Source organism: Hyperolius riggenbachi, chromosome 3 (assembly GCF_040937935.1).
Source record: "Hyperolius riggenbachi isolate aHypRig1 chromosome 3, aHypRig1.pri, whole genome shotgun sequence".
NCBI classification, from domain to species: domain Eukaryota; kingdom Metazoa; phylum Chordata; class Amphibia; order Anura; family Hyperoliidae; genus Hyperolius; species Hyperolius riggenbachi.
In genome coordinates, this window is record NC_090648.1 from 214,760,749 (window position 1) to 214,786,454 (window position 25,706).

At 40.4% G+C, this 25,706-nt stretch overlaps 1 protein-coding gene across 3 annotated transcripts in view; it reads left to right on the forward strand.

Annotated features, from left to right (window-relative positions):
- LOC137563348 (nuclear receptor ROR-alpha A) overlaps positions 1-25,706 on the forward strand; it is a 488,133-nt gene that overhangs the window by 449,477 nt on the left and 12,950 nt on the right. For 2 of the 3 annotated variants that reach the window (XM_068275692.1, XM_068275693.1), the window contains 6 exons: positions 15,384-15,525; positions 17,348-17,737; positions 20,738-20,905; positions 21,849-21,970; positions 23,475-23,607; positions 24,131-24,238. In XM_068275692.1, coding sequence (XP_068131793.1) covers positions 15,384-15,525; positions 17,348-17,737; positions 20,738-20,905; positions 21,849-21,970; positions 23,475-23,607; positions 24,131-24,238 — 1,063 coding nt within the window. The remainder of the gene's footprint in view (positions 1-15,383; positions 15,526-17,347; positions 17,738-20,737; positions 20,906-21,848; positions 21,971-23,474; positions 23,608-24,130; positions 24,239-25,706) is intronic. The other variant, XM_068275694.1, reaches the window with a different exon arrangement.

Consider the following 25,706-nt stretch of genomic DNA (forward strand, 5'->3'; position numbering starts at 1 on the left):
GAAAATAAGACTCTAATAGAAAAAAAGCTATCTTATATCTGGAATATAAGCTAAACTGTAATTTAAAAGTTTGGTTTTAAATTGTGCAATATCATTGTAGTTTGTTGACAAACGAACATTAAATTGTTTGGAATGGAGTCCAACTACTTCTAGTTTGTAATTGTTGTAGCAATGACATCATTGCTAGTTGCCAGTCATCATTCCTTTTGCCGTAGAGAGGAATCTGCATCACAGGTTTGACCCACAGACCCGTAAAATGTGCACAAGGACATGGACTACGATTTCCATCACTGGAAGGGGAGTTGCTGTGGTCAGAAATTGATTTTTAAATCTCAGATATGTTTTAGATTTTAAGTGAATAGTCCAGCTGTATGTAAATTTGGTGCTGTACAGTGTTCTTGGCTGTGAGGGTTCCTTTCTCTCCATTCCACCTACAAACTGATAACCGCATCCTCTCTCAGTAAGAGTTGAGCTGAATAAGGGTATGCTACTGACCATTCAGACTGGCTTCTGGGTTTTGTTTAGATTGGGGGTTTGCTCAGTGATGTAGACTATCCAGTAGGGAGAGGTTTTATATATTGCTGAAATGATGCTGTCTGCTGTGATACCTCAGTGATCCAGGGTTCATGTACTCGCATCTTACAATACATAAGTAAATTGTTTGTGCAGTCCTTGACACCGATGGCACGTTGATAAAGCAAAATCCAGCAAAATAAATGCTTCACAATCTGTGCAGCCACGCTCCAAGATACCCAAAATGAAACGGCACAGTCATCTGAGCTAGATGGGGACATACTCTGTAATGACTGACGGCGTAACAGTGGGGGTGTTGCTACAACAAACTCATAAACTCCCCTACCGTGGAAAATTACAGGGATATTTAATTATAGCTGATGAGACATTTGGTACAAGGCTCCAATGCCAGGTATTGTTTGGTAAACAATGGGCCAGATTTACTAAGGACTATCTAGGTTGGTGATCATCAGAAAATTATTTTGCATACCTGGCTTGGGATTCTGAAAGAAGAAAAAAATAGTCTGTAGCTAGCACATTTTCAGAGAGGTGGGATTACTGAAAGGTTAGTGGATTAGTGGTTCACCCAATTTTTATACACAAACTCTAAATCACTTACTTCCTTATTCAAGCACAACCATTAATAGTAACCTTTCCACAACCTTCAGGGCTCGTTCACATTTAGGATGTTTTGGGCATTTTTTTCAAGTGCAGGCGATTTTCAAAATCGCCCTAAAACCGCTTGTGCAATGATTCCCTATGAGAGAGATCACATCTGAGTGGTTCCTTTCCGATCTGCTCAGCAAAGCGGTGCCTGTACCATTTTTGAGGCGATTTTTGCCTCAATGGAAGGTATAGGAAAAACGCAAAGCTTTCACAAAATCACTTTGTGCAGTGATGGCGTTCCATTTTTAAGACTAAATACATTGTATTCTTTTCTGGGTCAAAGAGTTCACTTCCTGACTTGCGTCGGGGAGTGAATTAAAAAATAGCACTGAAAAAGTGCTTAAAAAAGCACTTTTAAAAAAAAAAAATGTTGAGCTCCGGGAGGCGCCAAAAAAATTGTGCAGAAAATCACAAAACGCTTGCAATTTAGATTTTAGATGTGAACAGGGCCTCACTGTGGTTTGATTTGAAAGAGGTACAGATTGCAAGGTAAGGATTGCTTTTTACTCCATGGAGCGAGTCACATACCTGTAGTGTTTTCAGGATTTGTGAACTAAGGTATGGTGAGTAGAGGTAACAAAGCATCAGGGAGGCACTGCAGTGCTAAGCTGTGATCTCTTTTGCATAGTGGGCGTTTCTGGGCAAGGGTAATATCAAAGGAGGAAATGAGCTGAATGATAACTGTGGTTAGAGATGGGGAGATGAGAACTGGTGAGGTCAGTAGAGGTGGCCATACACTTCTAGATTTCCAGCAGATTCAACCATCAGATTCCTGTCACGTCTGTCAGATCGAATCTGACAGGAATCTATCTGATGTGTGCCACACACTAGGAACAGCTTTCCAATAAATTTCAGAATTAAATCTATTGAAAATCGATCGAAATGCATTATTGCACCATTCGATCCAATGCAACTCTATGGCCCATCGATCGGCTGCAATCAGCCTAGATTTTGCAACCGGACTGATCAAGCAAATCAGTCGAAATCATCCAGAAATCGGCCGATCGATCATGCTTTTCGATTTCTAGCTGATTCGATTAGAGCGGTCGAATTGGATGTCGATCGATGGCTGAAATCGACCAGTGTATGGGACCCTTAAGAGAGTAAAGATTAGGGGAAGTGTGTGAACATCTGTGTTTCCATTGCCTTTGGCCATATGAAGAGCTTAGTGAGATCTTGTTGGTGGGCTTGATTCACTAAGTCAAATGGCATGCCTTATCAGAGTAGCATAGCGAGCGCTACGAAGCCACAGGGGCTCAGGGCAGGACGAGTGGAGCTCTCGTCATTGCCAATTAACAGGCATACGTTCGCTATGCTACTCTGATAAGGCATGTTAACTTTGATAAGGCATGCTAACTTTGATAAGGCATGCTATTTCAAGCCCATTGTCTGCAGGAATGCTGGAGTTTCCTATAATAATGGTAGGAAAGTCCATGGAACAGAAAAGGTCATGCAGATACATAAAATATCCAGGAAGAGAGTAGCCAAACAGATGGCTAGCAGAAAACTGCAATTTGTAGTTGGGAGGTAGACTAGAGGTGAACAGAGTAAACTCAAGAGATGGAAGTGAGAGGCCTAAAGGAGCAGCATTCAAAGAGCAACCTACCAACTTTTACAGGTGTGGCTGAAGTGTAGCCTACCAGAACATGGTTCAGCAAGCGAGACCAAGTCCGAGGGAGTTGGTCTTTTTTCATTGAGCAGTAACTATGTAAAAGTGTTGTTTATTAAGAGCTCATGACTGTTTGTTGCATACATATCAAGTTTTCCAAAGGACACCATAAACAGATGGGAAGAAATTGGGAGCAAATAAAATTATAATGGTAAGGCTGCAGAGAATACATATGTAGGCTGTAGAGAATACATATGTTTGTAGATGTCTGAGTGGTGTAAGGTTTGCAATACACCTAGGAATATGCAGAGACAGTGTGTGAGATGGCAGAGAGGGGTCAGGATATTATCAGCAGTAAGGAGGAGGGAAGTTGTAGGTTTCAGAGTTTTTGTTCAGATGTGGCAGGAAGATACTTAAATGGTTTCAGGAAAACTTTAAAAGGAGAAAATCAGGTAGGAAGATGTAGATTGATTCAACGTAATTTATTGTAACCTTGTTCCAGGCAAGCAGAATCTGGTATAATTTCCCTTCAGGTAACTTTTGATTCAGTTCTGGTATAATACGCATTATAACACTTGAAATGATGCAGTTTAATATGAGGCATTATCTATTTGCTAGATATATACATTTATTTTTACTTGCCTAAGAAGGACAACTAAAGGAGAAATGGGGTTGGGTGGATTAAGGTAATAATAAGTAAAGTTTCTCCAGTGGAGCTGTGGCCCTACTGCTAACCCTTGCACTATTCCATCATTATCCTCTCAAAATTGCATTATAAATATTGTACAGATGGGCATTGCAGAGCCCAAAAATTGTGCACAGGGTAACTGCTTTGAATAAAATGGTTGCATTTTAGCATGGTACAACAGCCATGCGAAGTATGGTGGGTATAGAATTATAGTGGTGGCTAAAGAAAATACATAGCCTGGTGTACAGTGTTATAGTAAGAGGCAGGAGATATGCGTTCTCGATTACTATAGCTGAACTGAACAGAGTTAGTGAAATCTGGTTTCAGCGCCATGGGAAATGCTGTAGATAGTATAGCCAGAGGACTTTTCTGCAAGTTTTGTAGTCGGACAAGTTATTTCAGGTACAGGTGTTGGATCTTTTATTCATTCTTTTCATATTTTCCGTAATGTGATGCATTACGAATTAAAGGCATTTTAAAATGTCTCTCTATTATTCTCCAGCACTTCTGCTTAATACAGACACCTTAGCAGGTGGCCCCTGCAGGTGTAGTCTGGTCACCGAAGTGTAGAGTGTGTGTTAGTAAACAGAGCCTGTGTAGAATTTGTAAGTTTTATCAAAGTTGCATACCTGTTATTCTTGTTTTCAGATTATGATATTTTCAAATATGTTTTGGCACATTTTTTTTTTCTTGATGAAGTCTTTAAAGTCCCTGTCCAAGCAAAAATGTTTCTAATCTCATACCTTCCTCCCCCTCTTACTACTAGACCAGTGATCTGCAAACTTAGCTATCCAGCTGTTAAGGAACTACAAGTCCCACAATTCATTTAACTTCATGAATCATGACTGTGGCTGTCAATCTCCAGCAATGCATTGTGGGACTTGTAGTTCCTGAACAGCTGGAGAGCCAAGTTTGCAGATCACTGTACTACTAGACCAACATTAGATTAATTTTCTAAAAATGCTTCTGTATACCTTCATTTGGCTCTGTCTTCATGGAGGTTTTGCATTGGATACAGTAGAAATTGGGTCAAGTAGGCAGCTTTACAGCTGAAACCCTTTTCTAGAGGCTGTGATGGGACACAGCAAGATGTAGTTAACCGCTTCCCGACTAACTTATGCAGGATTGCAGCAGGGCAGCGGCTCTCTTGTTCCTCTGCGATGCAGATGTGCGTCAACTCGTGAGGAACGAGATTTGACGGGAGCTTGTGCGTCACTGTACAAAGTTGGCCCCAGGGATCAGCCTGCCAGCTGCTGATCAGTGCTGTCAGGCTGTTTTTTTTTTTCTAATTTAAATTTAAATATTTATATTTACATACATCTTCTGCAGCGCTGTACAGAGTTTAGTCTTGTCACTTACCTGTCCCTCACAGGGGCTCACTATCTAATCCCTACCATAGGCATACGTCTATGTATGTATAGTGTGGTGTATGTAACGTAGTCTAGGGCCAATTTGGGGGGGGGGGATAATTTTTTTTTTTTCGTAATTAAAAAAATTAAAAAGAACAGCAGCAATCAAATACCACCAAAATAAAGCACTATTTGTGAGAAAAGGAGGGAAAATTCATTTGGGTGCTAAGTTGTATGACCGAGCAATAAACCATTAAATTTGTGAAGTGTTGAATTGTAAAAAAATGGCCTGGTCACTGGGGAGTATAAACCTCTGGGGCTCAAGAAGTTAACATAATTAATGTATTTGTGTACATTTGGTACAGATTCTGCCTCCAAGCAGCTGAGATTTGTTAGTAGTTTTGAGCAATGACAGGATTGATAGTACTTTCTAATAATGCATGTCGATTGCTAGCTTACAGACATGTTGTGGCCTAGAAAGATTAGTGACCTGTTGCACAAATGAGAGATGTCCTAGACCAGGGCTTCCCAACCCTGTCCTCAAGAACCCCCAACAGGGAGGCAGTTAACCAGTTCTGCCTAGACACTACAGTAATTATCTCACCTGTGAATGTTTGTGGGTTTTCTGCAAAACAAGTACTTGGAAGACAGGGTTGAGAAGTCCTGTCTTAGACCACTGATGCTGCTCCAAAAAAACAAAAACAAACCCCCATATGTATTAGTAATTGCGCTTTAGGGATCAGAATATGGTTTATTGGAAATTTAAATGTGTCTTAAGGCACCTTTAGAGGTCCATTTCTTCAGCGATTGTTGGGATTTGTATAGATTGTCAAACAACATTTTGTTTTCCCCTAATGAGTGAAATTAATTTTCTTTGTTTAACTCATTGCTAATGAGAAATGTGTGCTGGGGGAACAAAAAGTAATCTTAAATCTCATCTCACCTACTGTAATAGACTATAAATAAAACCCAAATATTTATGTTGTGTATGTTATTACCTTGTCTGAACTTCAGATCCTTCACAGGCTATTAATGTGCACTGTGTAGCTGAGCGCAGGCTATTATTTTATCTTGTCAACCTTTTTTTGGCTTAGGGGAAGATGACCTTATTGTCTTTCAGTAATGTGCTGGAGGACTCTGTGGTATATAGACAAATGTTTAGCTTGCAGTCAAAACTTTATCCTAAATATCTGGGTTAGAGATATTAGAAAAATAATTCTGTAGTACAAGTTTTCATATGGCTTGCACACTTACTGTATAAAAAAATCCTCACTTCTGCTAGCTGAAGTAGACTTTTATAACTGGAAAAACTTCGAAAGCTATGATGGACTCTTTTTTTTTTTTTTCCAGCATTTCTTCTGTCCTGTCAAAATAGGTTGAAGAAGATACTTCCTCACAACCCAGCACTAACCAGGCCATTTTATAATTTTTGAAAGTGTATACAAAACACAGAAATGTAGACAAGGTTGTAAGCCAGTTTCTCTGCTGGTTTCATGTAGAAAGTCTCTTAGCTTGTTAAATATTAACCTGACGAATCTTATCAATGGCATACCAAATATTGGCTAGTTGCACACAGATGAGGCCAGAAAATCATAGAATGAAAGGTAAAATAAACCTCTCACTATAATGGTTAGTGTAGGGCCCAGATCAGTTCAACTCTGCTGGTAAAAGTAAGATTTCAGGAAAACTTTATTCTACATTTGTGTTTGCAATGCATTTTTGTTGTCATACCATATTCCTGTTGACCTAAATACTGTATATAAAAAAAAAAAATCTAATTCAGCAGAGGACGTGGAGGAGCATACACTGTATGCACTTTGATTGATTTTCTGAGTGGGTGTGTGATCGCAGGATCACCGTGATTAACATAGTAATTGTGTTACCCTGTGCACAGTAGTGCAATCTGTTTTACACCAAATCGCACACATAGTGCCTGCTACGTTTTTCCTGTGTTTGCAGTTGGGTTAAATGAATTTCGCTCTGCGATCTCCCATTTGAAAAAACTTCACGCTGTCTATTTTTTGGTTTTTTCCCTGGTCGGAATCTTAACCACTCCCACTGATCACACCAGTGATCATGGCGAAATACACACTCATAAACTCTTGAACATCGCATTGCACCATGATCACAATCACAATTCTCAGCTTGGAAGGGCCTTTACAGATCTAAGTTTGAACGACTCCATAAACTGCGGATGGTCATTGAAATGTAAAAAATTCTGAGTAGTGTCATGCAAATATGTAATGCAATTATAGGCAGCTTGAAAATTGACCAGTCGTATCCCATCTCTGCTTCATTCTATTGGTCTATTTTAGAGTTACAGCTGATGTGGCATTCAATTACTCCTTTTTCAAGCTGCATATATATGCATTAAAAAAAAGTCACCTCGGTACTTTGATATCCCAAGCCCACCTCACTAACTGTACTCTGGAACCTTTCCCATATCATCTCATCCCTCAACTCATCTCATCCCTCCGCTCTCCTCAAGCCTTGTTCCTGCTTTAACATAGCATCCTTCCTCTGTATTGACGTTTTCTCTTCCTCCTTCAAGCAATTGTAGCATCGCTAATCAGCCAACCCTCTCTACCTGTTGCCTTGTTGCACTTTATCCCTTTGTTTCCAAACTGTCACATTCAGAACTTGACTATCACTGTACTACTGTAATTCCTTGTGTAAGCCCCTTCAGTCTGATTTCTGCACCCACCATTCCACAGAAAAATCCTCCTATAGCAGAATCAAATGTTAATTCTCAGTAGTTGTACACCTCAAACTTTACACAGACTCTGACACAGTCAATAATAGTTTATTTTCCTTTATCTAGACTTCATCCCTAGGCATCATGGGCCTAGTACATTTCTTGATTTATTCTTACCTGTCTCTGTGTACCTTCACTGGCCCTTATTCAATCCACTTTTTCTCCTCAGTGTTCTCCTAGGTGATATTTTCACACCTTATTAATAAAATGTATTTTAAGCCACCAGGAAATGCTCAGAAGTACTTTTTCACCTACTTTTTTTGTATTACCTCCAGATTAGACTAGATAAGTTAAGGTGGTCTCTAAAGTAATGTTATGTTTATTGTAAAGGAGTGCAGAGATCAACATATTTACTACTGAATACAGCATACACTATTTTTTCTCTTCATGAATTGTTCCAAGAAACACAGCATCCTATATGGAGTTCCTGGTGATTAGCTAGAACTTGTAGCCAATAGGTTCTGTGATCAGCAACAATTAAAAGCATATTAATATACTGTTAATATAATGTTACGGTTTGCAAGGAAAGTGGGTAGATGAGGATTGCAGACAGGCGGGGGGGGGGGGGGGGGTTAGATTAGGATTGCAGACAAGGCTCCAAGGTGTGTGGAGTTGAATCTCGAACTTGTGACAAGGTCAGTTTGCCACAAGAGTTTCCAAGTAATAAAGGAAGTTGATGGGTGATTCATCTTAGCATCCCTTAAACTCAAGCTGGTGTGTTTTTTTGTGGAATGAACTTGTGGACATGTGTGTTCTAACCTGTTACTTGTATTTCTTGGCACCGATTTTTCTCTTCTCAACAAACACAGCTGGCAATGTGACTTTCCTGCTTGGGCTGGGGCATTTGTGACATTAATCATTTCCTAATCTTTTGTTTGAAAGCAGCCTTTTTAGTGAGGGAGCAGGTTAAACAAAATAGCTTGCTTGAGAATCCATGTTAATATGTTCTCTATACCCTTTGCTTGTCTCTCTTGCCAATAACCCTTCACAAGTCTGATTCGGGGCTACAGATAAAAAATCATACCCATATCTTTATACCTACATTGAAGTATTTACAAGGGGCAGCTTAGGGGAATTGAGCTAGGTTTAAATTAAAAGCTGCACAAGTAAAAGAAAACTTGTTAAATATGACAGAACTTAATACACAACATGCCCATTATCTCATTGGTGTAGCTTTTGTGCGAGCATAATAATTCTAGAGGTAAAATAAATAAGGGCCCGTTTCCATTGGATGCGGTGCGATGCGGCTACATAGCTGCATCAAACTGCGGGTGTCTTGATCCCAATGCACAGCAGAGGAACAGTTTCCATTCCGTGCATTGCATGCGAAGCGGTGCAGAGCGATCCTCGCACAGTCTCATCCACACGCCCTCCCCTCCATACACTTCCACATCGGGAGATGCAGAAGTGACGCGAATTTCCTAGTGGGAATGGACCCTAAATGTATGACTGCTTCATGTTTACACTAGCATGGATTGGGCACTTTTTAAGGAGCCTTGAACAAAGCAGTGATTAGTCCGTGCTATTCTATTTAATGCTTAAGGCTACTTGCACACTGGGGCATTGCGTTGCACATCCTAAAAAAACAAGATCGTAATGGAAAGTAAGTCGCATTGGGCATTATGCTTGTGATACAACGCATAACGCACATAAAGTATGCTTCACTGCAACTGTAAACATGCACATCGACCAGTAATGCACAGCATGCCTCACATTATTCTACGCATATTGTCCTGCCACACTTTTGTCTACAGCAGTCTTTTATCAACAATACGGCAGTGAAAGGTTTATATGAACATTCATGTATGATGATTAAGCAAGGTGTACATGCTGCTGGGACCTCAGGCCCGTGTGTTATTATGCAGGGCACCTACATGTGGTGTGCTGGCAACATCTGTTGAAATAAAGTTGTGATGGGCAGTGCCATCTGTCAGTTTGTCACTTTTCTCTATACTGCTATGAAGTCCATTTTGTATGTAGCATGCAATGTGGAATCATCAGTACCTATAGCTGGAGATAAAGTAGCAACAACTCCCGGCATATGTTTGCTATAGCAGTCCTTGCCTGCACGGTGTCTTCTGCACTCAAGACATGCTGTCACGTAACTGAATGATTGTGCATATAAACTGCCACTACTGTAAGAATGCTAGGTATATCAATTCTTACATTTGTCCAAATGCGGCTGCGTGTAGGTTGTTTGGGCTTGAATTTATCCATGTCATATGGCATATTATAATACAAGGTGTTGGGCATTAATCAGCCATAACATATAAAACTGGTGGAAGTGTATAACCTTAATTAACTTTAATACTTTGGTACCTGTCAAGGGTTGAGTTATGTTGGGCATCAAATGAACAGTTGGACCATCTCCAAAAAGGGTCTTGAGGTGGCCACTAACGGTCCAATTCCTAGCTAAAAATTGTTTGAGCAATAAGATAATTGTGATTGGCTTAGTTGTAAATAATCTCCATTGATGGGCACAATCGATTACGAACGATTATAAAAACAGACGTCCAATTGGATTCTCTTGTCGGTTGTAATAGATAGGAAGCAAAGATTGCAGGATGTTCTGCTCACATCTTGGTGACACATTGGCCAGGACTCGTGGAATCAATGTCTTCATTAGAGCTTTTTATTTTATTTTTTTAGCAGGACGTGTACAATATTGCGTGATAAAATACACACACGCACGCACGCGCACACACACGCATATTACAGAGTTTGTAATGCACATAATGAACTAAGGTTATAAGTTAAGTAAGCACATTGATAGCGATGCTTTGCTATGGTGTGCTGAACAAGATGTGCTTTTGTAGTATTGCATCTTATCTGCTCACTCCTCTCATCCTGCCATTGAGTGGCTACAGCATTGTCAGAGTCCACAGTCTCCATGATACAGAGAAAGCATGCCTCTGCCAGTCCAATGGAGGCATGGGAGATGTGTCAGCAGTGCTCTGTTTAGATATTACTGACACTGCAACCTAATACAGCAGAAAAGGAAAGTGTGACATAGACTGGGAGAGCTGTTACACAGGCAACTGAGTTCTTTTGCTAACCAGATCAATGTAACATGAGGCTGCTGCTTAAAATAGTTCATTGAGCTTTTCTTAAACATTTTATTGAACAATATTTTCATGTGACAAGTCACTTGAGTTTGTAATGATTGTTGCTGTCTCATATACTTTTGAGTAGACTGACAAACCAATGATGACAAATGTAATCCGTTCAAAGACACTGATAGGGTACAAGCAGGATTTTCTGTCAGATGGCGCTCTAAGTCCAGGTCTGTCCCTCAGAGTAGTGGCTTCCTTGCCACCTGTATACACAGGCGTTCTTTAGTGTAAGGTACACTTATCTCTAGACTGCTAAAGGTTTGTGAGCATTAAAAAGCATGAAACGCAATACTGTAAAGGTTTTGTCATTTTAAGATGAATTGCTGTTACAACCATGTAGGAACTGCCATTTGCTGCTTTTTTTTCTATTCTGCTAGTCCCCTGCTGTCCTCTTTGTACATTTTTCTAAGTGAGTTGCTGACCTGGAAAATGTATGCAAGTGACACTTATGACTTTACTGGCTGCATGCTTATTCCAGGTCAGTAACTCGCTAAGTAGTGAATCCATGGGATGAACATGACAGCAGGGAGCTAACATCTGCTTAACAAGCCTGCAGTGACAGCTCTCATATTTCTACTGTGACTTCTTGCCTAAAGGTCCCATTCACGCCATTCGCATTGCAGTAGATTTTAGGTGCTTTATATTCAGAAGCATGCAAAGACAGTTAAATCCAACATGAGTGCCTCCCTTTCCATAGTTGTTATGCAGCGATTGGAAGCCAGAAGCGCAGGCATTCTGATTGTAGTGTGGTCAGCTCAAACATGAGGACATTTTGGAAATTATAACAATACTTTTTCCTTCTGTATCAACCCATAAGTGCTTTTATTAAAAAACATATAGTGTGTGTGTGTGTGTGTGTGTGTGTGTGTGTGTGTGTGTGTGTGTGTGTGTGTGTGTGTGTGTGTACGTGTGTGTGTGTGTACGTGTGTGTGTGTGTACGTGTGTGTGTGTGTACGTGTGTGTGTGTACGTGTGTGTGTGTGTGTGTGTGTGTGTGTGTGTGTGTGTGTGTGTGTACGTGTGTAAAAATAACTGTCCTGTTTAGCTTCCAGGCAGAGGATGATACTTTTAGTCATACGCGGGACAAGTCTCTGTGTGTGTGTGTGTGTGTGTGTGTGTGTGTGTACGTGTGTGTGTGTGTGTGTGTGTGTGTGTACGTGTGTAAAAATAACTGTCCTGTTTAGCTTCCAGGCAGAGGATGAGATACTTTTAGTCATACGCGGGACAAGTCTCATGGCGTTAACAATTAGTATTAACTCACTCTCTACCACTACCATAAACAGACTTTGGGCTTGATTCACAAAGGCGTGCTAACCTAGTTAGGACGCCTAACCGCTTTGGACGTGCAAGCTAGGGTGCTAAGCAGTTTGCACATCTAAAGCTGTTACAGATCACGCGCAAAGTTTAGCGCTGCGTGGTGTGCGTGAAACGTCACACCGTTGGTGTACTAAGTACGCTTAGCATGCAAATGGTGCAATGTTTTGCATGCACCGGTGCGACATTTTGCACGCAGTGCTAAACTTTGTGCGCATATTAGTGCGCGAAGCGGCCGTTTTCGCGTCCTAAGTGCCTTTTCACTAGCATGCTAACACTTAGCACCTTTTAGTGAATCAAGGGCTTCATGGTAATTCACAGGTAAGGTATTTAAAATAAAAAAAATCTTGAGTTTTTTTTTATGATTAGGTCAGTACTGTCTTTTAACTGTTATGGTCCCCAGCAGCTCTTCTCCTTATGAGTAAATAAAGCCATAGTTTCCTGAGGCACGGACTCCTATTCACTAAGGCTAGGTGCTTCTCATATGTGCATGTGCTTCTAAACAGCTAATGGGAGATGGGACCATCAGAAAGATGTCTAATCGTAACCTTCACCCTTTAAGCCAATCCTAACTTCTAATCTGTTCTCAAGTACTTCCTTTGACTACCTAACTTAAGAAGCTTTGAGCGAGTGCATACCTATCACTATATAGCAGGCTCCCAAATTAACTGATACTCAGTTTATTGATGTCTGAAGTGAGTCGGTTCTCTGATAGTCCAACCACGTCTGAGCACAACTGAATCTGCTTACAGCCCATACACACCTACCAACAATCTGTCCAACTATCTTCCAAATTTGCCTGGGCAAACAACCAGATGACAAACTGATAAGTTTGTTTGCCAGATCCAACCGGAGGATCAATCTGACCAACTATCATGCAGTTTGGAACTTATGTACAAGTCTTTTGAACAACTTTGTTGTGTTTTTTTTTTTTTTTTCCATTTACCTTGCACACATAGTATTTAAGTTTAGTTGGTTTTTCGTGTGTGTACATACTTGTCAGGTAAACAACTTGTTGTGTGGTTGGCCATGTGCAGTTGGTTGTGCGTCAAAAGCTGGATGTGTGTATCTTCCATTAGCTGTTCAGCAGCAGATGCACATATGAGAAACACATTCAGTTGTGTTTTAGACAGTTTTGCCTACTCTACCAAACGTTATAGGATAACCTCATCTATTCAGCTGTCAGCCTGTAGCCTTTACCATTGACTGAATCATTTTTAGTCCGATATGTATTCTGAGCTGCATTTAAGTTAGTAGGAATTTTCAAAAACAAGTAAAATCTAATGTCAGAATCTCCCTCATAAGGTTGGCGTACATAACACAAGATAAAAAGATGAGGAAGCAGTTTACACTTGGAATCCTCATCTCTCTATAAATCGGCCTTTAATAAGATTGAGAAATAGAAATCATAAGAACTGTCATTTATATCTCTTTTTGAGCCCTTGCCCACTTGCTGCGCTATGTTGCGTCTCTGTTGAGTTTGCGTTTTGAAACGCGCATCCCCATTAGCTGAGAATTATGGCAAAGGGAAAATAGATTTTGATTGTCATTCAGATGCATGTAAATGCGTTTATTTGTTTTTTAAAACGCATATGCAGCGGATCGGCAAGTGCAGCTAGTGGGCAAGGGCCCTCTAGTTGTCTTTTTCTAAAGGGACACTGCTTTACTTTTGGTTGCTTGTAACTGAATATTTTGAATATATTTTCTTTCCAGCAGACCTGAAATCTGATTTAAAAAAAAGTAATTCTAAGAATAGCTTTTAACACAAACTCCTGCTAGTCTTTGTCAAATAATTACTAAAACTTTCAATTTGTTTTTTTGTGGAGACGGTTGTGAATTACAGCATCCTGCACTCTCAGTAGCAGATGTATAGGATTGTGGGAAATCTTCCTGTATTGTGTAGGCAGGCACTTACTCAGCAGGAGTAGTCCTTTTTCTTTGACTGAGTTAAATGGCTTGCCCTCTAGACATTGTCCATTACTGACACGTGCATATTTATTTGACAGTTGAGCTAAAAAGAGCGTTTTGCATGCATATATTGCAAAGTCGCTCATTCCAAACCTTGCGTCTGTAAATGCTAAAGATCAGACTAGTCCTTATGGTTGGTGGAACTAAGTAAACCCGTCAGAAAAGGCCTAAATTTTAATTGTCGGTCCTATTTGAGAGATTAATGAGCCAGAGGATCCTGCCACAGCCAGCCATAAATCACAGAGCTTTCAGAGAGTCTCCTTGTCACCCACCGGAGCGGAGACTTCTCAGCATGGCCGCTGGTACAGAGAGGCTGGCAGCTGGCAGCTGCTTCCTTGTAATTAAACAGCCAATGAGCAGCTAATTAAGACATATGTGTATACAGGAGTGGAAATGGGTATGGTAATGAATTGAAGAAATTTATTCATTAGGCAGGAATTGTCAGAAGACTGCGGGCTGGCCAGGTTTATCCAGGCCTTGTGTCTTCAGGTTGGTGTTATGGGACCAGACGTTCACAGCAGGAGAAGGCGGGATTAATGCACAAACAGAGAAGCCCATGCCTTTTGGGTAAAGCATGTAACTCTACAATGATGCTGGGATCTTGTACGACATAGTGATGTCTTAGTTTGGAATGTGAACATGAATTTATTATTGCAAAGCTTCAGTATTTAAGGTCTCGAAATGTGTTTCCCCTGGTAAGGTTCTGCAACTGAAATGCACTGCGGTGCATTTAAATTTTTACTTCGCAATTTCTTGCCACTAATTAGCCCTTTCAGCAGGGCTCTTTACATTGCTCTATAGGCTCAGAGGGGATAAAAGGTTTTCTGGGTATTTTGCCCTTGGGGCTTACGACAGAGACTAAATTAGAATTTCCAAGATTTTGAAGAATGTGCCTATTGCTCTGTTCCACCGTTTCCTTCTCCCTCCCCCTTTTGTTTTTTGAGAGTTGTAAGTCCAGATTTTGTGCATGGCATCATCTCCTGGTAAGACTTGGCACTGTATATGATGCAGTATAAGGAAATCGTATGCAAAGTGGATGTACAGTACTTCAATTAACCAAAGTCCAATATAAATATCCTGCAGTTACTATAAACAAAAGTGAATGTCCTTAATCCCATTATATATTCTCTTAAGGACATTGTGCTTTATGGACATATCTTTTTTTTTCTAAAGGAATATTTGTTTGTGGTTCTGTGGCAGCTAGTATTGTACTTCCATTCATAATTCTGGTGTGTATTTTGTGCTGTGTATAGAAAATGCAGTTTTTGTACTTTACGTCAAGAGCTAATGTCTTAAGGAAGCATTTTCTTTTCAATCCAATTCCGAGTAGGTGTATTTTATGTAACCTGGTCATTGTGTAATATGTTTAGTGTATGTTTACATAACAACTTTCCATTTTTTTTCCGCAGGGTTTCTTCAGACGCAGCCAGCAGAGCAACGCTACATACTCCTGTCCTCGGCAAAAGAATTGTCTGATTGACCGGACGAGTAGGAACCGCTGTCAGCATTGCCGATTGCAGAAATGCCTCGCCGTGGGCATGTCACGTGATGGTAAGGCATTCTCCTATTAACCTTGCTAAATGAAAGCAAGGCTTGTGCAGTAACTTGACCCGTCTCATTGTATTGCGTGGACCAATAATGTTAATCTGTGGGTGTTTTTATGCAAAAATTCTACAACTCTGGTACTATGAAGATAGTATGACAAGTTTTGGATAGCGAATGGTACTTCAGGTCCTTAATGTTCATTCTAATGCTTGTCCATGCCACTTTAAAGGGGGGGAAGAAGGCTTGTGTTTACACCCATTCAGGGGTAATGATGGTCCATGTCCAGGAGAACTTGTGGAGAATCATGTGATAAGTTTGGGTAGGTGATAAAATTGCTAAGACTTGCTTATCTATTAGCTGATCAAACAAATCACCTGCTTCTCCAAGAGTTCTCCTAGACATGACCATCACGATTCCAGAGGTTTACATCAACTTTTGTTCTTCATGACCCTGGCAATTACTGGAAATGAGGCTAAATCTGCCCAACTAAATCCTCTTTCAGGATTTTGGAGTAAGGGGCTTGTGCACACCAAGAGCACTTCTGAGCGCTTTTTAAAACACTAGTGCTTTTCAAAAAGTGCTTGGCTAATGTATTTGTATGGGATGGATCACACCAGAGCGATGTGATTTTTTTTTTTTTTTTTTTTTTTTTTTTTTTTCCCCCCCCTTAAAGCGGACCCAAACCAAACCTTTTTTTAATTCATAATATTTAGTTACACCACTCTGATACATACAAATATAAATAAACACTCCTTCAAGCCTATGAGCGTTTCAGTGCATGCTTTTCACCCTTCTCTTTTCATAACTAGGGTTATACAGGGGGCAGCCATTAGCAATTCCTCCTTTGCCGGACACCTCCTACTCCACCAGTTTGCCGGATTATTTGCCGGCAATATGAAAGGAAGGGAAGGGTTTCTCCAATAAATGTAAAATATTTTATATTTGTTGTCATGCAGCTGAAAAAAGGCTGCTATTTATTATTATAATTTAGAAAATAGATTTTATTTCTGAAATCTTGTATTTTTAGTTTGGGTCCACTTCAAATAGAAACGCGGGTCCTGCAGCATTTTGGAAGCTATTCAGCCTCAATGTTAAATATAGGAAAAGTAGACTATCACTCTAAAGAACGGTATGAGGCCCCCTGCACGCTGCAAATCTGATTTGCGATTCCGATTAGCCATTCCTATTTTCCCTGGATGCTATCAAAATAAAACGCAGAAAAAATGCAGCATGCTGTACCGATCAGAAATCGGAATCGCATGTGAAAATTCAAAATCGGAATCACATGTAGTGTGCAAGAGGCCTAACAGATTTTACAAGCTTTTTTTTGTTTTTTTGTTTTTTTTTTGTTACAAAAGCTGTTCACTTCCAGCTCAAACCGTACATCAACAAATGCTCCACAAATCGCTAGGCATTTGCTAGGCATAACTAGAAAATTGCTAGGCACATGCCTGGAATCACTTAGAAAAATTGATTCTAAAAACGCTTAGTCTTTGCTATTACACTAGCGATTTTTGATCTAGCCCTAAGTTACAAATAGAGGGCCACAGATCTAGAGTTGAACACTTCTAACATAAAAAGATGTTTAGCTAATAATAACTTATACATATTCACACTGAAATGATATACGGTAGCCTCTTCTAGTTCTCAAAATACCTCAAGAATGTGTGCTTTGGTGCTCGCGCATTCTCTTGTGGTTATTAGTGAGATGTAATGTCTAAACGAGGCATTGCTGGCTTTATCACTGAAATAGGAATGATTGGTTTTCTTTCAGAACAAGTGTAGTTGCTTTCATTTTTCTAATCTGCCGCTGTTTACTTCTCCTCAGCTGTAAAGTTTGGACGCATGTCTAAGAAGCAGAGAGACAGCTTATATGCTGAAGTGCAGAAGCATCGCATGCAGCAACAGCGAGATCACCAGCAGCAACCAGGAGAGGCAGAGCCACTCACTCCGGCAGGGTATGGTCTGACGCCTAATGGGCTCACGGAGCTGCGGGATGACCTGGGAGGATACATGGAAGGGCACACGCCTGAGGAGGGCAAGACAGAGTCTGCTGTAAGCAGCTTCTACCTGGATATCCAGCCATCCCCAGACCAGTCTGGCTTGGATGTGAATGGCATCAAACCAGAACCAGACTATACGCCTGCCTCATCCTTCTTCCCATACTGCTCATTTACTAACGGAGAGACCTCCCCAGCTATATCTATGGCAGAACTTGGTAAGTTACAGTGGAAATAATTACTATTTGACTTCCATATCTATTATAATTGATTCAATTGGAAATCTTGTGAGTCTGGGCTCACGGCTCCTTGTGTTCTTGTATCGGGAGAACATTTCATAAATAAAATGTGAAGATAAATCCTACTTTGGGTTTACCTATAGAAAGTGGGAAAACCAAGTATCAAATGAGTAGATGTGTGAACCATTCAGTGCTTCCCAGTGTTTGTAGATCAACACTGCTGATTAATTACAATAACAGCAGCTACCTGCTTTTGCTTTTTGTTATTTATGTCCCTTCACTTACCATGAAGGAACATTTTATACTCGGGCTTGTATTGGACAGGAGTGTTGACTTCTGCTCTTATAGGAGATCTGACAGCAGATTCTGTTATGAGGTAATCTTAGTCACTGCTCTAGCACTGAGGAGCCACTGCAAACATGGAGTGAGGACGGAACAAGTTCTTTACTTCAGAAAGCAGAAACCGGTTGGTTAATGTTCAGAAATAACATAAGGGACAGGTTACTCGTCTGTAGGTATCTTTGCAGGCTTTTCACTTCCTTCCACAAACCATCCAAAGCACGACAACCTCTAATAACTGTTGTCATTGCCTTATATACGGCAGGAATCTGCAGCATCCCGTTTGTATTATTATGAACCGTCCTTGTTTGTTGCATTATGTGGGACAAAGTCATCTGCTAGTAAAGTATGAAATCAGATGATCAATGACCAGTATGTTATCTGTAGATGAGAAGGATGGTACAGTTTAATCTTGGCTTCTTCATGGTGTCCTGAAGGGAGGAAGTATTTGACCTTTGAAAACCGGAGACTCTTTAGTTTACAATGCACTCTAAGCAGTTCTACCGGACTAGCGAATTCTCAGAAAGAACAAATCTCCATATAAAATGCATGTAACTATGGAAAATAAAGCTTGTCAAAGAAGTCAAAACAAAAATGACTTACAAGTACATAAAGAACTCAATCTGATATCTTTGTAAGTCGACACTATAAAATGGTACAGCAATTCTGATCACTAGAACGGACTTAAAGAGGAACTCCAGTGAATAATGTAATAAAAAGAGCTTCATTTTTACAATAATTATGTATAAATGATTTAGGCCTGGTGCACACCAGAGGAGTTTTTCTGAGCGTTTTGAGTTTTTAAATCTGCTGCTAATGTTATCCTATGTGTCTGTGCACACTGGAGCGATGAGGTTTTGTAAAAAACCCCATAGCATTACATTGGGAAGAGCTTTTAGAGGTTTCAAAAGCTCTTCCCAATGTAATGCTATGGGTTTTTTTACAAAACCTCATTGCTCCAGTGTGCACAGACACATAGGATAACATTTAGCAGCAGATTTAAAAACTCAAAACGCTCAGGAAAAACTCCTCTGGTGTGCACCAGGCCATAGTCTGTGTTTGCCCATCGTAAAATCTTTCCTCTTCCTGATTTACATTCTGACATTTATCACATGGTGACATTTTACTGCTGGCAGCTGATGTCACTGGAAGTAGCTGCTGCTTTCTTTTTTTTGGCAGTTGGAAACAGCTGTAATCAGCTATTTCCCACAATGCAGTGATGTTCACAGACAGGAAACTGCCAGGACCATGGTTCTCTGTTTCCTGTGGGAGGGGTTTCACCACAATATCAGCCATACAGACCCCCCCTGATGATCAGTTTATGAAAAGGAATAGATTTCTCATGTAAAAGGGGGTATCGGCTACTGATTGTGATGAAGTTCAATTCTTGGTCACGGCTTCTCTTTAAGAAAAGCTGTGAGTACACAGCAAATTTGTACACCATGCGCTCCATCTGCTTAGTCTTTACATTTCCTCCTGAGCACTTCATTATTGTACAGATGATGATTGCCTTACAAGTCTCTCCAGTCACAGAGGTGCATGGTGGCATTAGTGGTGAGTGGGATTCTGAGTGCTCTGAGTTACTCCACAGCCTCCGATAGCGTATGGAAGAAAATCAGCCAGTACATCTGAACTTGCTTATAATGCTCCTGGTAAGTGGGACAATTTGGCCATACAATATTCTAGTCGTTCTGCGATAATCTAGTTGTTTAATAGAAACATCCGTTCGATAATTCAATCAATTCAGCCTTAAAATCAAATGCTAATGCTCTATTAATGTTTACTGTTCATTTGATTGCTCTTCTCTACAAATTTTGAAGCATGTTGATTATTCATTAGAATAATTTCTTTGTTTGTAACACGTGATGAATCATGATTGAACTTTGTCACTCTAAATTGTTAAAGGTTTAGTCCAGAGATATGCGTAAGAGATTTCTCTATGTACTTTAACAGGGCCCCAAATCTATTGCAAAATATTTAAAGCAACTACATACCTATATTGATTGGTAATCAATATGGTCACATTTTCATGGGTCTCCAGTTCTTCATTCAAAAGCTGCCATCCAGGTGGCAGCAACAAACAGGTCATGCATCTCCATCATGCTGAGAAGGGGCTGGTTGTTTAGGCAGGAGTGCTCTGTTTATCACCATGCTGATTGTCTGTTGATGAGGAGCAAGCCACTGCTTTCTAGATACTGTAACATGCTGCAGAAGGTGTCAACACTATATACAAAGAGAGAAAAAATAATCCCATGATGGTTTGCATTATAACTGCAAGCATGACACCATTATAGTAGATTCAGTAGAGTTTGAACTGGTGTCAGTGACATTTGAGATACTGACACTCTCTGAAATTCTAAGCCAGCTACAGACTTGTGTAGCGCCCATCTTACCTTTATGACCACGTATAATAGTAGAATTGACTTTTAAAGTTTGTTTGTAACTGGACTTCATTGCTCCAGAAAAAAAAAACATTTCAGATAACACAGCAGGGGGGATACACAGAGTTCCAAATTCGCATTAGTTCAGGTCCTGCACAGAAGTGTATAGCTAACTATGGAAACTTCCAGACTGAAGCCTCCCTTTTATAAACCAAGAACTGATAAGAAACTGATTCTCTCTTACATTTAACTATTTCAGATAACAGGCTGAGGTGGCACACAGCAGAGCAGGCTGAAAATGCTGGGAATTCTTCCTGTTCTGTGCATAATGCTGACATCACCAACAAGATGGCAGCTTCCTTGCAGGCAAAAAAGCAGGTAGCAGAAATCCGCTATTGGAAAGAAGTAACAATGGAAACATGCTGTGGTAAGCATGTCTGTTACTTCTACAATTGGATAATGTCACATTTATTTGAAGTCTGCATTAAGTAAACGCTTGCTTCAAGTCATTCATTTTTTAAAGGATCACTTTGTGCATTTAGTTTAGTTTTCTATATACTGCAAGAATTGAGAACATCATTATTTACGCTTCTTTAGTTTGTTTTTATGTGCATATTAAGCAGTCTTTCCGCATTTTAAATGAAACAGGGTGATAGGAGTGTCAAAGATGGTAACGAGTTAATAGATTAGTCCAGAATCTGATTATTTCACCAAGCACAACAAGAGTTGTACCCGGAATTAGAAGCCCTATTTACAAAGGTGGCGATGGCCTGATGGACAGAAAAATATTTCCGCAAAAATAACGGCATTTTTCCGATTGCCGTAATTCATTTAAAAAATTCTCTCTTCGAGGATGACCACTTTGTGTGTTTATACAGACAGTTTAGTAACAATCAACTTATTTTAAGTGGTTGTCAGCTTGATCCCATCCTTTCTTTTATATTGCTAAATGTTTTTCTCCACACTTATTGCAGCAAACACCATAGGTAACAGTGGAGGAGAATGTTGTTTTTTTTCCAAGCAGTCGGTTTTCCATATTTGCCCCAAATCACTTTTTTAAAAGTATCCATAAGTAGCCACAGGGAGTCTATGGGCCACCTGTTGTTACTTAGTCCATCAAGAAGTAATTGTTTTGGCTAGTGATTTCTTTACACCATTCAAGTGAAAGAATTTGCTCATGACCATCGACTGGCGGTATCAACAATTGGTGGCATTATAAAAGTGGTGTCCTGTTTAACCACCAGGAGGCATTGCACATTTTATGAGATTATGCTTCTCTGCAGGGCCATTATGAGCATACCTTTAACTTGATTTCTAGTAACTACTGATTGTTGTCTCATATTCTGATTGCTATTATTTGTCATCCGTAGAACACCTTGCTCAAAACATCTCCAAATCTCATATGGAAACCTGCCAGTATTTACGTGAGGAGCTCCAACAGATCACATGGCAAACCTTCCTCCAGGAAGAGATTGAAAGCTACCAGAGCAAGGTAAGTTATCAGCAATTTTCTGGTACGCCACAGGCATTCTTTTCAAGGATGTTCACTTCTTCTTGGCTCTAATTCACTCACATGACCATATATCACTAAATCTTTCCTTCCCTGTATTAGCTATTGAGGTGCCACCTTAATTTTGGCTTAAAGTGAATCCAAGGTGGCACAGGAGGGGGCAGAGAGGACATAGAGGCATGTTCCCAGGTCCACGACATGCCTCTGTGTCCCCCCACGGCCCCACGCTGTGACTCCCCCACCCTGAAATTGCGAACCTTCAGATTGTCACCAATCTCAAGGGGTAAGGGTGTCCCCAGCAAGATAACTCCTGCAAAATGCCCACTGGGGGCGTTCCTGATTCCATTGGGCAGTTCTGCCCTCTCCCCGGCCGTTCTCCGCCTCCCTGCACTCAGCTCTGTATGCTCTGTGTAAGACGCATAAAGCACAGCTTCTGGTGTCATGACCCCAGCGGTCACGCAAAGTAACATGTCATTGCAGGCCACAGGAGCGGTGCAGAGCGGCGGGGATTGTGATTACCTGATCTGGCTAGCCCTACGGATCAGGTAGCATTGTTTTTGTTATTTTAAATGTCCCCACCTCGAATTTCCTTTATTGTACCCAAGGTAACTTGAGATAAACATGTATATATGTACAGTGCAAAGCATATTAACAAGCTGTTTTTCTTTTTTTCTTTTGCTGACTGAAAGAGTAAATTTTCAGGCATGCAAGTGACGGCTTCTGTCTTGTCATTACTTTGGCAGGGAATATAGTAAATCTCACTGATAAGCAAATTACAGCCATAGAAGTTTTCCTAAAATAAAACCATGGAATATTTTTTTTTTTTAAAGTCATTATTATCTACAGTGTCTTCCCTTACTATTGTTTTATAATAGGGGCCTATTTTTCGGCTTGATTGACGGCTGGCCTTGTTTTCAATGTTTTTAAGCCATTGTTGGCTTTAAATAAACTCTATGTACAGACCTCACTTTTGGCTTGCGCATCAGTTTTTGCTCTTTTAACGTCATCAATCTGTGTATGTGTGTGTATGTGTGTGTGTGTGTGTGTGTGTGTGTGTGTGTGTGTATAGTGTGTGTGTGTGTGTGTGTGTGTGTATATAGTGTGTGTGTGTGTGTGTGTGTATAGTGTGTGTGTGTGTATGTGTGTGTGTATGTGTGTGTGTGTGTGTGTGTGTGTATATGTGTGTGTGTGTGTGTGTGTGTGTGTGTGTGTGTGTGTGTATAGTGTGTGTGTGTATAGTGTGTGTGTGTGTGTGTGTGTGTGTATAGTGTGTGTGTGTGTGTATAGTGTGTGTGTGTGTGTATAGTGTGTGTGTGTGTGTGTGTATATGTTGTCTGTTTTTTCTTATTGTGTTTCAGTGTCTCTAACAGGTCTAAGACCTACTCCCCCTTATAAATATATATTTTTTCCTGACAACATTGGTTGCATAATTATGTTTGCTCGTTTTTTTCTTTTGCTCTTTAACAATTGTTTTTCTCCTGTGCAGCAACGAGAAGTGATGTGGCAGCTTTGTGCAGTCAAAATTACGGAGGCCATACAATATGTGGTGGAATTTGCCAAACGCATTGACGGGTTCATGGAGCTGTGTCAGAATGATCAGATAGTGTTACTGAAAGCAGGTAAAAATGGAAATAAAGTTAGACTCAGAACCACACCAGCTCACAAATGGAATATATAAATCTTTACAGTTTGTTCTTGCTCATTTATTTGCCTGGCAATTCTAATTTCCTCTAATATATTCTTTAGAGTTCTGTTAACCCCAAGTTGGACACATGCCAGCCTTTGCTTAATGAATGTTTCTACAAAAAAATAATAAAGAACGGAACTCAACCCTGTACACAGGTGTTTGGATTATGTATACTTCCAAATAATCCTATAGCCTACAATATAATTGGCAGCCTTATTCACTTTTGATAACAAATCCCTTTTTAACAATGGAAAACCATCTTGTGGATGCAATTCTTTTTCTGCCACTTTTTAAAATTAATAAATATATCCTATCTATCTATCTATCTATCTATCTATCTGTATATAATCTCTGACCGCACTTTCAGGCAGGAGATAGGTGTGGTACTTTTAATTTACTGTGCATGTTTATTGAAACTGTATAGCAACAGCGCTGTGCTTTCTCTACTCCTACAGGTTCCTTAGAAGTTGTTTTCATCAGAATGTGTCGTGCCTTCGATTCGCAAAACAACACAGTTTATTTTGATGGCAAATATGCAGGCATAGAAGTCTTCAAATCTCTAGGCAAGTATCTGTGAATCTCAGCAGTAATTTTGTGAAATTGCCTACACCAGATGCAAAACGATGGGTTCATAATGCAAAAAGTGGAGCTAGAATACTTACTCTGCTTTATCCCTAAACGGTAAAGATGTTAAAATCCAGCTTTTACTAACTGGCTTAAAGAAACCTCCAGTTAATGCCTGTATATGCACTAGCAGTGTGGGCTCCTCCTGCCATATTGGTCAGTGTATATATAGTAGCAGTCTTTCTGGCATATTGGTTTTATGACATCGGACCTCGCAAGATCTTTTAGGTCATTATCTAGGATAATATATTATTGTAACCTACCCAGTTGTATATGCATTCAATTTATTCTGATTTGATAAAGCCCAGCTTCAAGCGTACATGTATATTTTTAGATCTGTGTAGGTGCAGAAGTTGTTTTTATCTGTATGCAGCCTCCATGATAATAAGCTGGTGTCTGAGTTTCAAAACACATGGTTAGGAGTCCCTGCTCCAGCCACTTCCTATAGGACACAGAGTCCTATTGTTTTAAACTAAAGTTGGCCACGCATGATACAATAAAAATATCCAATTTTAGAGCAATTCCATGAATATGATTTGTCAACCACTTGCCGACCGCGCACTCATAACGCGCGTCGGCAAAGTGGTAGCTGCAGGACCAGCGACGCAGATCTGCGTCGCCGGCTAATTAATCAGGAAACAGCTGCTTGCTGCCGATCGCAACTCGCAGGCTAAATGTAAACACAAGCGGAAATAATCCGCTTTGTTTACATTTTTACAACGCTGCTACAGTAGCAGCATTGTAGTAGATCAGCGATCCCCGGTCAATCAGCGGCCGGGGATCGCTGTCACATGACAGCGGGGAGCCTGTTAGAGGCTGCACAGGACAGATCCGTTCCTGTGCAACCTCCGATGTCTCGGGCAGGGAGGGAGAAGAGGGAGAGGGGGAATCTTGCCGTGGAGGGGGCTTTGAGGTGCCCCCCTCCCCCCCCCCCCCCCCGCCACCCACAGCATGCAGGAGCGATCAGACCCCCCCCCCAGCACATCATCCCCCTAGTGGGGAAAAAAGGGGGGCGATCTGGTCGCTCTGCCTGTCATTTGATCTGTGCTGGGGGCTGTAGAGCCCACGCAGCACAGATCTGAAAAAACAGCGCTGGTCCTTAAAGGGGAGTAAAGGCTGGGTCATCAAGTGGTTAAAAAAAATAGATATTTGTTGTTGTTTTTCGTTTGTTTGTTTATTCAAGAAATCTGAGTTTCCCTTTTTTTTTTTTTTTTTTTTTTTTCGTGTCGATAAAAGGCAATAGGGAGTGGTGGATTTTTCTGATGTAGGGTAGATTGCCAAATTCTTGACTTAAAGACCCATGCAGTTTTTCAGAGATTTCAGTTATTTACTTTCAAAATTGGTGAAAAATTTAACACGTGTGCTGCACATTGGTCAGATATTTCAAATCTTACAATAAAAAAATTG